The sequence below is a fragment of the Temnothorax americanus genome, unplaced genomic scaffold (genome assembly GCF_048541705.1).
Source record: "Temnothorax americanus isolate GAGA-0224 unplaced genomic scaffold, ASM4854170v1 Scaffold2, whole genome shotgun sequence".
NCBI classification, from domain to species: Eukaryota; Metazoa; Arthropoda; class Insecta; order Hymenoptera; family Formicidae; genus Temnothorax; species Temnothorax americanus.
In genome coordinates this window covers 201,536-217,278 of record NW_027509338.1, presented here as the reverse complement: position 1 = coordinate 217,278, position 15,743 = coordinate 201,536, and the positions used below count along the sequence as shown (strand labels likewise).

Here is a 15,743-nt window from a genome sequence, read left to right as displayed (position 1 = left end):
AAATCGCCTCGTTTGGAATTAATCTGGGTCGCGTGAAAAATGAATTAACCGTTTAGCAGGGAATATTCGGATTTTTTTTAAATGTTAAGAGAGTTCGCATTTCTGCACGTCTAAAACTTTATCTAAATATACTTTGCGTAATAAACCTATATGTACTTTATATATACTACAGATTTAGTTTTTAAAAATATAATATAAATATAAAATTGTTTTAAAAACGAAGAGATTTTTGAGGCTCTATATAGATGGAAGGATGCATAAGTGATTTGAAGTTTTATTTAACAATGAAGTTCGTGAATTTATCCTTATATATGCTAGATCAAATTTTTGCCAACACTAAATTCTTTCAATCCTCGTCGTCGCTCTATCACGCCGAAGCACTCTACGTATAAATTCGCATTCCGCCCATTTTTTCTGTTTCTGCGCGCAAGATTTCGCTTTATAAAGAAATTGCGGGAGTGTTGCCAAAGCGCGCCCGAGAGAATTGATTCCCTCGAAAGATGAGGCCGAAAGGGGTGGCAAGGGACGTCGGAAGAACCAAGAGGAACTGAAGATTAGGACATCGGGGGAGGACAACGAGGGAGAGACTTTCTTCCCCTCGATACGCTTTTACCTCCGTCGCGAACGGAGACATTTTAATTTACGGTTCCACGTCGATATCGCGCCACCGCCGATCCATTTCAGCGTGACGAAGCCTCTCGCCTTCGTCGAATTCATATTGTCATGCTCAAAGAAACGAGAACAACGGGGTACTCTTTAAGAAATAAAAGAAATGGCATGCAGGCGATCTCCTCCAGTCCGAATAATTTCTTGCCGACTAAAAATCGCAACTTGGTTGATTCATTGTGTGCTGTGTAAAATGCAATTAAAATGAATCTTGCGCTCTTCGAGGGAATGCATGAAAGAGAGAAAATGTGTTTTTCGAGATAAAGCCTGATAATTTATCGATGAACGTCATCGTCAAATCGATGCCAGTGCAACGTTATTTGAATTTATTCGGATTTCTTACATCAAGATTATCGCAAATCAGTTGGTAAAAGAGTTTCATTAATTATACATATGTACAGAAGGCGTCATACAATATATAGAATGATTATGTGTGCACGAATAAGTATATACAGAGTATAAAGAGATTATAAATACTTACGATATTTATATGATTATATTTGCTTAATCACGAAATTTCCACGTGTCGCATGTGTGCATGTCGGAATACAATCCAAGAAAAACGGTTGATGCAAAACGTAAATTCTGTTCTTTTTGAACGAAACGGAATAGGGGACGAGAGTGAACAGTTAACGCTGAAGGCGGTGTTTTATCGAGGACATCGATCTTTCGCCCCCTTACGCTGAGATATTTCGCCGCGTCCTGTCCGATTATCCTGACAGGCGATGCACGTCGTGTAAAAAGGGATTCGAAATTGAACGTTCGCAACGGCGGTGACGAACGAAATTCGAAGGATGGTGCATCTTTAAGGTGCAAGCCTGCCACGGTGTTGGAGGACAAAGAACAATGGGGACCGGATAAAGGGGTGCGACGTCGGCTCAGAGATGGCGAAGAGAACAGGAGGGATGGGTGCTCAGGCTTCCCCGTGGAGCCGTGGACGAGAGACGCGGAAGAGAAAGGGTGGCTTCGAGTAGAGCTCGAAGGGTGGCTAATAGAAACGAAGGGCCCGTCTGTCGTCGAGGAACAAAGCCATACAGGTGCTATCGGTGAAAGATCGCAGTGTAAAAAAAGGCAGAAAGAAGGTTGATGATCGATACGCGATATTAAATCGACCACTCAATTCGAAAGATTTCAGTTCCTTTTTCGGAAGAATCTTTTCTTATATATATATTTAAAAAAAAATATTTAAAAAATATTAAAATTTAATAAAAATTAATTACAAACGAAATTTTAAAAATAAATAAATTTCAATCAAAAATAACTACTGGAATAAATATAATTTAATAATTATAAGTATAAATTATTCAAAAGAGATGCTCAATTATATGATGTGTGGATCAAATTAATTTCATTATATAAAAAAAAGTTAATTATTTTTATATATGCATCAAATATACCATATACCCGATGATATGGAATATGGAATAAATCGCTAACAGGATTTTCTCCTCGAACGAGAGTAGAAGATGATTTAACTACAGATCTATAATCTGTGTAGACGGCTTCGAAGAATCCTACGAAGCTGCGAAATGCGAGAGATCGCAGATGAACGAGGAGATTTGAATGGTGGCACGCCCAGTATTCGAAATAAGAAATACCCTCGAATTCCCTCGAAAATCTGGGGTAAAAAACAGGGAAGGAGGATGAGTCGAACGAATAAGAAATGAGTGTGCATTCCTCGATCGGCCGATATATTTACCCAAAGCAGGACGAGATTTTTCTCCCAAGGATTCCGGCGCGATTATTGCTGGAAGACGAAAAAGAATCTCACGAGCACAACGATTATCTCTAATTTGTGAAATTGAAGATTTATTAGCCATTTTATTCGTTTTAATCATATTAATTGCATTCTTGGAATGATTAAAATCGAAGAGAAAACGAGGTCCTTGAAATCCTTCTTAAACGGGTTTATTTCGTGAAAGATAAGTCGGCCACCGACTTTTGCACGCAGATTAGGTGCATATCTTATTATGGCCACGTACACGCGAAATAAGGGAAACCAAAGTACAAATAACTGAAAAAATTTAATAAACGAATCTGTTATTTTATTGTAAATCGAGATCCTTTGATATTGTATATCAAATTAATCTCGCGATATATGAATGCGATATTATGTATTATGATTATTTTCTTATAAAAAAGAGAAATTTAAAAATGTAATCGATGTAAATAAATCTGGTGGTAATATCTCTGAATAACATATGTAAATTGTTTTAATAAGTCAATGCGTCCGTTTTAATAAGTAACAACCCGATAGATAACAGGAGACAAATTACGACGGTCGTTCTAGATCGCAATCTCCACTTTGCCGTTTAATAATGAGTCTTTGTTCAATCGTTGCACAGACATCTTTAAATAGATCATCCCGCACGGTGTATATTCATGCAAAGAGTAAAAGCGAAATAATCACGCGGCACGGAAGATTGCGTTTTTATTTAAATCCCATTCGCGGTGGCGTTTCCCCGCGACTCGCAATATAACAGAGAGAGAAATATTCTCTCGTCCCCCCGGCGCGCGCGACGAGAATTAATCCCGAGAAAAAAAAAATTAGATATTCGCGCCAGACTTTCTGCACGCGTGTGAGTGTGCGTGCTGCATACATGTATTCTTTTCGCGACGTTGCTCGCAAATGATAAAGCGGTTTCTCTCGGTCGGATAGAACGAGCATGTGTATCCGCTGCAATTGATCTCGCGACGAGATTCTCACACGTAGAATTCTTCCCCGGCATTCGGATCGTATTCCAGATAGGTCAATGGCATTGATCGCAATATCGCATATCCGTCTTGGATATTGCATCGCGTGGGACGAACAAGTAAAGCCTGACTGCGAAACGCATCATCGCTAGCGGCAATTGAGACTTTTGGATTAAGATGCAAATTAAATAGCAATGAGAATTAAGTAAATAATAAAAAATACCGGCCTTAAAGAATTATATATAAAATAGAAATAGAAAAAAAAAAAAAAAAAAAAAAAAGGACTGAAGAATATAATAAAATTAAAAAATGTTGGTACTTTTTTTAACAGAAATCGGTAACCCCTTTATTATTAACAATTTTTATTAATTCTATTATATTCTTCAGTCTTTTCTACCCCTATTTCATATATAATTCGTTAAGATTTGGTTGATCAATTCTGGAGTTATAAAAATTTCTGTAAATTTGGCACAGACATATACTTACATACATACATACACACATACCGACATTTTTTTTAATGCAATATTTCGACGTTTTAGAACACTCTGAACATATTGACATTAAAAACTCAAAAAACAATCTTTTCTTTGGTTTCTTCTATCCCTTTTTTTTATATAATTTTTTTTAAATTTGGTTGATTAGAGCCAACTTTATACGCAATCATAGGGTCATATAAAAATTTACGAAAACAAAGCTTCCTCTATGAGAAAGCAAAACAGAATAATAAATTTCTTTCGCCAGTATATAGAATAACAATTAAAGTAATTTAAGTCGACCTGACTGGCAATATATATATAAAAGACGTTATATATATTGCCAGTCAGGTCGATTTAAATTACTTTAATTGTTAAATAATAAAATCAGAAAGCTAAATAAGTTAACGTTTAACAATTAAGTTCGATATATACTTCGATATTTTCAAGTCGCGCTAATGAAATTAATACTTGGCAATATATTATCATTGATCCTATTTCCCTTAAATTCTACAGATTCTATTTTGCTCAAAATTTTATTCAAATTATCTATTTATTCGCGTCATTGCAAATAGTTACAATCTTCTCGTTAGATTATTCATGCACGAATCATTTTAAGTAATTGATTAATACCGAACAAAATACTTCTGTCTTTCTATTTTTCTCGGATAATGGTAAATTTCAAATTATCGTTTTAGGCATGGAAAGATTTTTAATCTGCACGACGAAACGCGACAATATTCCTTTCATTTTCCTACGACGTTTATCGACAATCAAATAGCATCGTCGCCCCATCATTGCCACGTGCAACAACGATCGCAGAGAGGCGCAAATTGAATTCGCAAATTGCATCTCGTGTAAATTGCCGGGATCGTCTTTAATCCTTCTCTCTCTCTCTCTCTCTCTCTCTCTCTCTGTCTCTCTCTCTCTCTCTCTGGCCCGGGGCTCGATCCTAATAGTCGTAAAGGGTAATTCGTGGATGTCCATCTAGCACGAGCACGTCGTCGCACGGGAATCTGTTACGGTACATTAACTTTAAACATCACCTATTTGGCGAAATCACGGCCGGACATCGTATAACATGACTCTCTCGGCCCTAATCGATGGTCGCTAAAGGATCACGACGCGATTTACGCGGCTCCCTCGAGCTCCGGCAAGCTTTGAATAACTTGTCGACAACGCCGTTGAATAACTTGGTTATCATATAACAAGATTTTTTTGAATAAATTTATTAACAGGACCATAAATGTCAAATAAGTCTATGTGTAGGATCCCGAAATTGGAAATCTAATAAGATGTAGATCGATTTTCTATTGGAATAACCTATATGTATATAGAACATTGTATTTATGCCTTTAGAGATAACAAAATAATTTTATGTCTTCGTATATATATTTCCACAGCTTAAGAAGAATTTTTTACAGAAATAATTTTTAACGCTGCGTTCTAATTACAGGAGCTCCATAATGGCGGCGAAACCTGATACACATACCACTTGATTGAATTTTGTGCTCTTTTAAGTCTTAAGAAGAACGTTCGGAGACGGAGGACGAGAAGCGTGTCATACGGATTTTTTCCGGCCCATTAAAAGGGAGTGCCCGCTTTGAATTCGAGTATCTCAAGTAATTACCAAAGATAATTCGATGAGGGTCTAAAGCCGCCGTGAAGAGGCCAGCGGCGAAGAGTACCAATGTCGAGATGATGTCGAGAGGATAGGTTGGAGGTCGTCTTGAAAGGAGTTTGGTGTAAGGAACGCGTTGGAATAAAGAGAACAAGAGATTGAGGAGAGCAAGAGTGGCATTCAATCGACAAGGAGACGAATGGAAACCGCTAAGAGGCACGCTGCTTTCTTTCTTCCGAGGGACAATGATTGTAAACGGCCATCGAAAAATTTGGACAATAAAAAAATCCTAACATTATTGAAATATTTCAATACGTTGTATACTAGATACATTACAATGGAAATAAATTTCCCTTGATTTATACATATGTATTTGTGTAATTCTTTCTTAAAATTATTTTGTCCTTACAAATTTCATATAGCGAGTTAAAAAAATATTTTTTGATATTCGAAAGCATATAGAAAACAACTTTCTCGCTCGCGATAGGACGGAGACAGGACAAAATAATTCTAGCCATTGCAGCCAAGTGCTTTGTCTTTCGAGGAACAAAGAGATGATGCGCAGGCGGTATCAACGGCGCGCGCTCACTGGAAAGTTTACTTTGATTAAAATTGTTTTAATAACACACCGAGATGCTTTGCGCCATTCAAATAGTTCCGTGATGGCGTGCGGAATTATCATAAAATAATACAGATAACTGCAACGTCGTACGACGCTGTTGGTTTTCGATATCTGCGTTTTCACGATTCTCGCAATCGGAATTTAATGACCAGAGCGATGAAAAAATACTTGTGGAATTTTTCATTTTGTGTCGTCAATTTCTATCAATATTCGTTATTTTTGCAATGCTGGTAGAAAACTATTTTCTTTTTTACTCAATAAAAAATGCTACGTAATATTAATGCAAAATTGAAAAACGTTGTTTAGCATAATATTGGCGTAATTTTATAAAGAAAATGTAGACGGCAATTCCATAAATTTCAAGGTATAATATATAATCTGTTTTATGAAATAATTATGAACATTATAAACATAAAATTGATTTAAAAAATAGACATAATCGAAGTAAAAGTTGGAATTATATATATTCCGTAAAACTGGATAGCATCAATAAAAAATTTTTTTCAAAAAATCTATAAAAATGAAACCACTTCCGGGAAGTGGTTTTATCTATACAACTACCTCCAAACGTCATAAAACATCTCTTCTAACTTGTTGCAAAAAGAATACAAAACGTATACGTCCCACTTCGTTGGAACGACCATCAGTCACGTGCATCGAGATTAAATACCATTCACGGTACGAGAGAACCTCCTATCACGGCTTGGCCTTTTGCTTCCATTCAAAAAAACCCCAACTGTGCTTCGTTCGCGAATTGCATCTTTCGTATAGATTAGTACTCGCGACATCGCTCTCACGTGGGAGTCAAGAGGGATTGCAACCGCCTCCCGTCGTCGAGTCGATCCTGAGACTCATAAATTAATCCGCAAAGCGTAGAGTCCGACGTTCTCCATCTCCACCACTCGCGATACTAATCGATTACGCCGAGCGCGCAATTAAATTATATCGCAATTATTTCAGCATAATCAATGTTGCACAAGGCGATATTAATAATTAGAAATCTAAACATCAACGACCGCCGCTAATTAACGATCACACCCCTAATTGTGTTGCGTTAATTATTTCTCGTGATAATTATCATGTCAATTATCGCACAAATAAATTAACAATTATAAAGCTATGTATAATTACCTTCCTCGATATTTTCCCTGCCGTAAGCAAATATTGTCCTCTACTTCGTACCGTGATATACACCTGAATTTAAAATTAAAAAACGACTTTTTTGAAATATTTTTCATGTAACGATATATCGAATGCATTTAGAAAATGACTGTCGCTAATTTTTGACTAAAAACTGAAAATTATCGCGTCTCAAAAGATTGCTTCGAAAATAACGAGCGAGCTCTCTCCGATTATTACAAATCCCTTTAAGTTGTTTCTTTTTTGTACTCTCTGTGAGGACCCCCTTCAGCTTCTTAATCTCTCTCTCTCTCTCTCTCTCTCTCTTTCTCTCTCTCCGCTTCGATCGTTCTTGAATTTGGACCGCAATAATATCACCGTTGCATCGAATAATCCCGCTCTTCGTGGTGGTCCGCTCGTTAAGAACCGTGTATTCGGCGACAGTCCAACACAGGTACGGATCACGAGAAAAGATTAAGAACGAGGAGAAAAAGAGGAAAAGGAGAAGAAGAAGGAAGTCATTCCGCGCGATTTTCCCCTCGTCACGTCACGGACTGATACACGTCGCGCGTGATAATCGCGATGCGGGATTACGACGGGGCTTCTCGCACGATTTCTTCACGACAGAATTAAACGTAACGATGCACTCACTCTCTCACATGCTATCCAGGTAAAATGAATCGACCTCCGAATCGCAAAGAGGTAAAAAATGACGTTTTGAAACCATATTTTAACTTTAACGCGTGTGTGCGCGAGAATTTTATTATATTATATTAAAGTTGAAAGAAACGCCATAAAACAAGCGTCACTAAAGAGAAAATAACGCGGAAATAAAGAGAAAATGAGTCTCTGTAATTTTGGTACATATAATAAATAAAAGATGATTCTTTTATACTTGGCTACAGATTTCAGTGACTGCTGTGATCTCTTCTGACAATGAATATATAGTACCGGTTCGTTTGATACAAACTTATCGGACGATTTCATCTACAAATAAAGGAGGGATCATTAAAACTACATTATACTCGCTTAGAATGGATCTCACGGTAAATCACAAAGAGGAGGCAGTCGCTTCGATATGGCTCTGACGAAGGGCCGAGATTTTATGGACCTGTCGTCGTGGTCTATAACGCGTTCCTGGCACCGTATATATGCACTCGTTAAAAAGAGCGACAAGTCCGGTGCATATCAAAACGCCATTTGCGCTTCTGTTTACGATATTCTCTTTCTCTCTCTTTCTTGTTCGTTTCTGGAGCATTGCGCATCGCAAAACATGAAGTGCTTTGCGCTTTTTGACAAATTGTGCGCCTCGCCGACAGTTCTTGCGATTTTTCTCCACGGGGGGTCTCGTTCTGCGTCTCACCATTTTAGTACGATTACATATGGTGATCATTTTATTATAATTATCTGTCTCGTCAGCGAAAGGTAAATCACTCTCTTAAATGCGTGGCATCTTATATCATAAATTAAAAATCGTATAATAATTTACGTAAAGGTTTATTTTTTTGTTTTAGTTTTTGTTGATTCGTTTATCTATAACAATTTTCCTCCGCTGCTCAGCGTAGTTACAATTAAATAAAATTAAGGAAAAATATCGGTAGTCAAAATAGACTCATAAAATAAACCGGTACCATTAGGAGCCAATGCGGGAGTAGTCACCAAAATTTCTCATAAAACAATTTCCTTATTTTATTTGTATACTTATCAGATAGCGATATTCATTTTCAAGAAAGGACTTTGTCTGAAAACATTCCCGAATTAAGCTGCGAGACTATCGACAATCCGCGACCCTATTCTGATGACCCTCGCCGTTTGTCGTCACGGTTACGGAAACAAAATAATTAGGGAGAATCTACGAGAAGGTAACCCTTTCCACCTGTTTCCCTGTGCCCCTGTGAAAAGGGCCAAAAGGAAAAGGGACGATTTGGGGAGCCCAGCGGCAGTCGCGTAATCGCGTAAGCCCACGCCTCAGGACGACAACTTCGTTTAAAGCGTTGTTCCCAATTATGCTCGTGTTAATCGTCGTCGTTGCGCGGAGCGGCCTCGCTGATTTTATTAGCTCGCGCGAATCAGGAGCGCGAAACGAGGCCTCGAAGTCGTTACGAAGTCGTTTCGCGAAAAGGGTCCCGTCTATCCGCCTATCGTCGGCGGACACGCAATCTAATTTTTGAGAGACGACAGCTGCGACGGCGCGCGCGCGCGCTTGTCACATCATAGCTCGTTTATTGTTCTGCTAAAAAGACGACAGTAATCACGTCGGTTGATAAGCTCCTGTCGAGTTCTAACGAGTTTTCGAGATATCTCTTAACTGTGATGACAATTTTAACCCTAAAGCTAATCTTTCTAGCTCAATATGATATATATATATATATATATATATATATGTTGAAGTATAATAATCTCTCTTTCTCTCTCTTTCTCTCTTTTTTTCTCTAACAAAATAAAAATAAAAAGATATCCATCAGGAACTTTGCAAACGATTTGGCCTCACACACACACACACACACATTAATTAAATAATTTAAATTAATTAAATTATTTGACTTATGTGTCGGTTTTTTTTCGAATAAAAATCATGATCCGGCGATATAAAATGCAACAAGAGAGAAGGCTGCAGGAATTTGCGAGACCGCGGAGATAATACGGTGGTATTTTATGGTCGAATGTTGGAAGCGAGTTTCTGTGTTTCGTGACTCGGTTAGTTCAGGACTCAACAATCCGAGCGGAAAATATTTCGCAAAATAGACTACGGCGATCCAGCGCATTTCACGAAATTTCTCGCTAGACGGTTCATTATCGCTCGTAAAGATGACCGCGGCGCGGTGCCGCGTACGACCGCACCTGCAACGGAAAAAACGGGCTAATAGCATTAACCGCTTCTACTACCTCGCGAGTACATGGCGACTCGTAAATTCACCGTTGGTTTGAAAACCGCGTGATGCTTACTCTCTGCGCTTTTTCTACGGACCATAATGATAATTGGGTTTCCCTGAAGGTAATTTATATATGATCGAGATAAAAATGTATATACAAATCTAGTTTTCAAATCTTTTCTCGAATAAAAGACTTTCGTTATAATTAAAACTTGTTCAAGTACTGCTTTACGCCTATCTGAACTTTCTATTTTATGAAAAGAGAAAATACAATATTATATCAATATAATAAAACAACATAGAATCAATACGTAGGTATACAAGTTTCAATATAATATGCGTAGTAATAAAAAAATTGATACTTTTTTCTATGCAAATCGGACTTTAATTTTGAAAGTAAAAGTAATTATTTTTTATAATAAAAAATAAAAATAGTCGCTTTATTACATCATTTTTTTCATTGGACCGGAAACTTTTGGACTTTAACTACGTTATCTGCTATCGATTTGCTGTTATTTCGCAATACAACGAGTAATATAGTTAAAAACGAAATTATGTAATGTTACTTGCGCCAGGATGAACACCAGATTTGCCAGCGGTCGCGAGGGTTAACGACGAGCACGATTCGGCGTTCTGGCTTATGTTAAACAGACGCGGCTGGCCGGCCCGGATAATGGCCCCACGTTCGTGAAAGTGCTCGGGCGGCTGCGAAAGGGTCGTCGATGCCTCTTCAAGATGGCTGGTGCAAAATGAATTACCGGCGCCGTTGAGCCGTGAAAGCGAGAGAACGAGAGAAAAAGAGAGAGAGAGAGAAAGAGAGAGAGAGAGAGAGAGAGAGAGAGAGAGAGAGAGGCAGAACGAAGGGAGAAGCGGATAAGTAGATAACGCGATTAATGCGCGCGGGCACATCAGTTCATATTCCGCTTTGCGAGAAAGCACGAAAATCATCCTTAACTTGTGGATCATTGATGATCCACGAAGAACTCGCGTTATGCAGAAATATTTCGACTCCCATAACTCCTCTTGGTAAACTTGATACTTAATACAGTCTAATATAACTCACCGTGAATTACGCAAGAGAATTTATTTTTGCTGTTACGTGTAATGTGACACGCCGCGGGGAAGCACGGTTGCATCTTAATGGCTATTATAGTGGTGTTAAGAAGACGCGAGAGAACGAACGTCATAAATAATCAAATGCGTTTGCAAGCCGTCGAATTACATTTGCATTTGTAAGGGCGCGATTCGCGCGACAGGCGAAGCACTCTCGGCGCTGGCTGATTTCGGACGCGAGAAGGAGGATTTATGCGATCGTTCGTTAGCGATGATATAGTGGCGTATCGTGTTGTGCGCGCGGAACGCGCGGTTTTAGCCGGAAGTGCGTGTAAGCGAAGGCGAAAAAGAGACGATCAAGTAAGAGCTGAGATCGGTCTTTAACCCGCGAGTGATCGTGTCGGAAAATATGTTTGCTCTAAATTGAAACGGTAGCTGTGTAATAAATATTTGTAATATATTGAAATGCATTTATGCATTTTGAAGATTGGATCTCGTTCAAATCATATCGAATGTTACGAAAAGAATAATGAGAATTTGATAATCATATTAAGTTGAGACATCAAGATATTAATTCTTAATTAATAGTGAGGTAAATTAAAATAGGTTTTACTTCTAACCTGTTATTAAGGAATAGATTTAAAGCTAGCTTAAAACCTATAATTTTGCCTTTACCTCAGATTATTCGTAATGCTCTAAAGCGGGGTGAAATTTTTTAAATCAAGCGGTCGGTAATGAATTTCTGGCGAGGTAATTCTCTTCCAAGGAAGAAACCTTCAATTCGCTTTGAGCGCACGAAGCGAAATGGCAGAGATAAGCCGCATCGAGAAATTAGCACGATTATATGAGGCTGATGCTCTTTCTAAACGACGGCGCGACGCGATAGTGTATCGCGATGCAGCGCGATGCAACACGGCGCGATAACGAGTCGAATCGCGGCGAACCGCGGCTGCGATGGTATCGCCGTCTCGCAATCAGGCTCGATTAATTGCAACGACATGATAACCGCGAACACAATAAGCCCGCACTCCGCGGGAGGTGAATTCTCGACACGTTGCACACGTGTGTCGTGTACGCGCAGGTGAACGATGCAACGATGCACTCACGCACATTGTGTTATTTATTGCCGGCGATAAGTGCAGGCGCTGATTATTATTTTTTTAATTAAGATACATAAATGAGAAATGAATTTTTTTTAGCCTTCGCTAGCATGGCATCTATATCAAATGTCTATATATGGCTCTTATTCTTTTTAAATTAGATTAGATTTCGCTTCCATTTCTCCTATTTATTGCGTTTTATCATTCATGAAAACGCATACATGAATATGTATAATGTGTAAATGTATGTGAGTGTCCGCAGTGTGTTGAGCTCGGGTCCGTGAGTTCGCTAAGCCAAAATGACTGTGCGGATCAGTCACCCCTGCGGGATACCATCGATTATGAGATCGATCGACAGTCGCGGCATTGATCGCTTCGAACTTTGTCCATTTAATCCATGTGAGATTATCGATGCAATGCATCTACAACTTTGGTACAAACAATAAACGAAAAAATAAAAGCGAGATTCAAAGATTGACGTCGCGATAAGCTGTAAAATCTATATTACAATGTATTTATGAAAAATACATGCATATTGTTATTAAATTAATACTAATATACTAATAAATAACCAAATTATTCAATTATACTTTTCCTTATAATTAGTACCGTAAATGATCATCATCATTGTCCGCGGCTATATTTTCTTAAAAATAATCTCAATATATAGGTGATTATTGTTATTTTTCGCGATTACCAGTAAATGGTTCATCAGCAAAATTAAATTTCGCAGAACACGCACAATTCATTGCCAGTATCACTTGGAGCGGATCATATAGTTCCGGTTGTCCTAATCTATTATCCGGTAGAACTATAGGATACTATTGCGAATCGTTTAATCAGATTAATCCGTCTACAATTACAGATAATTGCAGCCTGGCATCACTCTACGAGCTCAATTATCTTTTACTTCGTTCTTCCATTCGTTATCATTTCCTATCTTGATCTCAAATTAATCTCTTCTTTACGAAATAAACGAGAAACTAAAGATAAAAAAATATTTTTAAGACACAAAGCTTTTCCAATTAATAATTTTTTAGAATTTTTAGGCGAAACTGTATGTAAAATTTGGAGCAGTTTTTCGACTCATCTCGCTTGCTTTTGGTTAGTTATATCAACCACTTTAAGATTTCAGCTTCGGTCTTCTCGCAGTTCCGACCTTCTTTTTCCGTCGGAAAGACGTGATGTACGGTGTGATGCCTGTAGTTTGCGTGCCGGTCGATGCACTTCTAAGGATACGCGCGCCAAGTCGAATGTCGATGCACGGCGGGAGTAGACAAAGGATTGATTACACGGCGATGTTAGGCTAGTAAGGGCAGCGACCTTGCGCCGGCAGCTTATCGATGCGATTTAGCCTCGATGCGGAGCGTACGAAGTTACAAAGGGCAACCTCGGATGGAAAATGAAAGCCCGCCGCGCAAGGAGAATTTCAATTATCGGCTAACAGATGGATTCGGCTCGCCGTGAGCTCGCTGCAGCAACATGCAGCAACGATGATGAATCCCTTCGTGAATCCCGATCGACCGGGACCTGCTCACTGTTTTTCGTTCTTATCGCATATCGATGATACACGCGCGATTTTATGGCGCTGAACGGCACAAAAATGTGGAATTTTGCTGCGATTTCGGCGAATATTTTAACGATCAAATTCTATTTGCATGACGATATTCGGTGTGCGGTTTAATAAAATAATATTTTTGTTGCATACAGCAGTAGTATCGTATAAGCAAAAAGATTAAAAATTTTATTTTTAAAACTTTTTATGCACGTAAGAACAAAATTCGTCAGTAATTTATTATCTTGTTAAATTATTATTATTATCAATTATGATTTCGATAAGCTTAGTCCTTATACCTATGCTAAAGAGAGTTTAGCCGTTATTTTCAAAATATAATATAATAATTTTTTATATCTATAATTTTACAATTAATATAACTTTATAAATTTCAAGCTCAAGTGCGATTGCATTAATTTCGATGCGACGGAAAATCCAACATTGTTGAATGTGACATCCTGGCCAGAGGGCGACATTAGATAGTACTTTTCGACTATTTGACGTAAGGATTTACACGGACGGACCTCTCGAGCCTCTCCGCGGCCTCGTCTGTTTTTCTTACGTGTTTGTCTTGCGACTTACGGTACGGTTTGAAAATTGGTAAAGCCCGTAATCTCCCGCGGGGTTAGTAAAGCCTATGTTTATAAAGTATCTGAGACTCTCGCTCTACTCTAGACAAAGAACCTCACTTTAAGTCCCTCTCGATCGAGCCTGTCTGCGAAGCAAATTTCCCCCCACGTTTCCTCCTCCTTTGTCCGCGCGTTCCAACGACGTTATTTTTCGCATCGGCTGCCGCGCGACCAAAGTAGTCGATTTCAAGTCGAATTGTATTTATTATACCTGTGGATCTTTAAATCCACAGAATATTAAATGGTTGAATTGTTCGCCCCTGCAATTTTTCGCGCCAGCAAAAATACTCGGTCCCATCAGTATCCTTAGCTTATTGCATTTTCTTTGGGCCTTCTCGAATTAATAAAACTTATTAACTATGCATATGTTTTATTTTATATGAAAAATATAACAAAAATTTCAAGATATTCAATATTGAATGCAAATTCAATATTGTCTTGTCATTTTGCCAAGACAAGTCAATATTAAGTTCATTGCGAAATCTATATGTTGTTTAAGATATCATTTTATATATTTTTCTACATAAGATAATAAAGTATTATTATATAGATTTTGGAAAACCAGGCGGAGAAGATAAAATTCACGCAACAATGTCTTCTCTGCACAACAATTTACAAATATAACAGGGACATTCCGGAGCGTGCATTCGAATCGATAGCTATTTGTGCTCTTAAGAGTGCGGGATATCGTTGGAACGGTATAAGCGACCCTCGGCCACCGGCTCGGGAATCTCACGAGCCGACGACCCGTACTCGCTACCAGGCGCGATGAATCACGGCCACCGCGATAGAATTGTTCGTTGATAATCGAGTGTGGCCACACGAGAGACGGTAAATCATACGTCGCTTTCGCGCGAGCACGAGGAGCGAGAGGGCCTCTCGTTATCGGTCCATTCGCACGAACGTCGCAGCTTCCTATGTGCGAATGCAGAAGTCAAAGATGCAGAGGTCATAACGTATAGTCTACCACAAATGAAAAATTTAATTTTTCGATTTATGTAGATTTTTAGAATTTTAAGAAATGTCAATAAACTTTTGAATTTCTTGGTTTCTCTGTTACTTCGAAGCTTTTTAAAGTTTGATATTTGTGGATATAAGTTTTCCGATTATTAATACGCGTTGAATTTTCGATAAGTTACTAACAATAAGTTAATTAATTTCTTAAATTTTATAAATCTTTAGTATTTTTGATGATTTATTAAAAACATCGAGTCATAATTATCTACTTTTTAATACTCCAAGTAAAAAGAAAATCGTCTTGGCTTGTAGTATGTATAATACATTCTCCCATTTCAATGAAAATTAATCGGATAATAGCTAGCTCTTGGAAACTTA

At 38.2% G+C, this 15,743-nt stretch overlaps 1 protein-coding gene across 1 annotated transcript in view; it reads right to left on the bottom strand.

Annotated features, from left to right (window-relative positions):
* The window catches only part of LOC143896907 (uncharacterized), a 60,193-nt gene extending 59,476 nt beyond the window's left edge, over window positions 1-717 (bottom strand). Inside the window, exon 1 of the mRNA XM_077405071.1 lies at window positions 645-717. Coding sequence (XP_077261197.1) covers window positions 645-717 — 73 coding nt within the window. The remainder of the gene's footprint in view (window positions 1-644) is intronic.
* Between the last annotated feature and the right edge of the window lie 15,026 nt (window positions 718-15,743).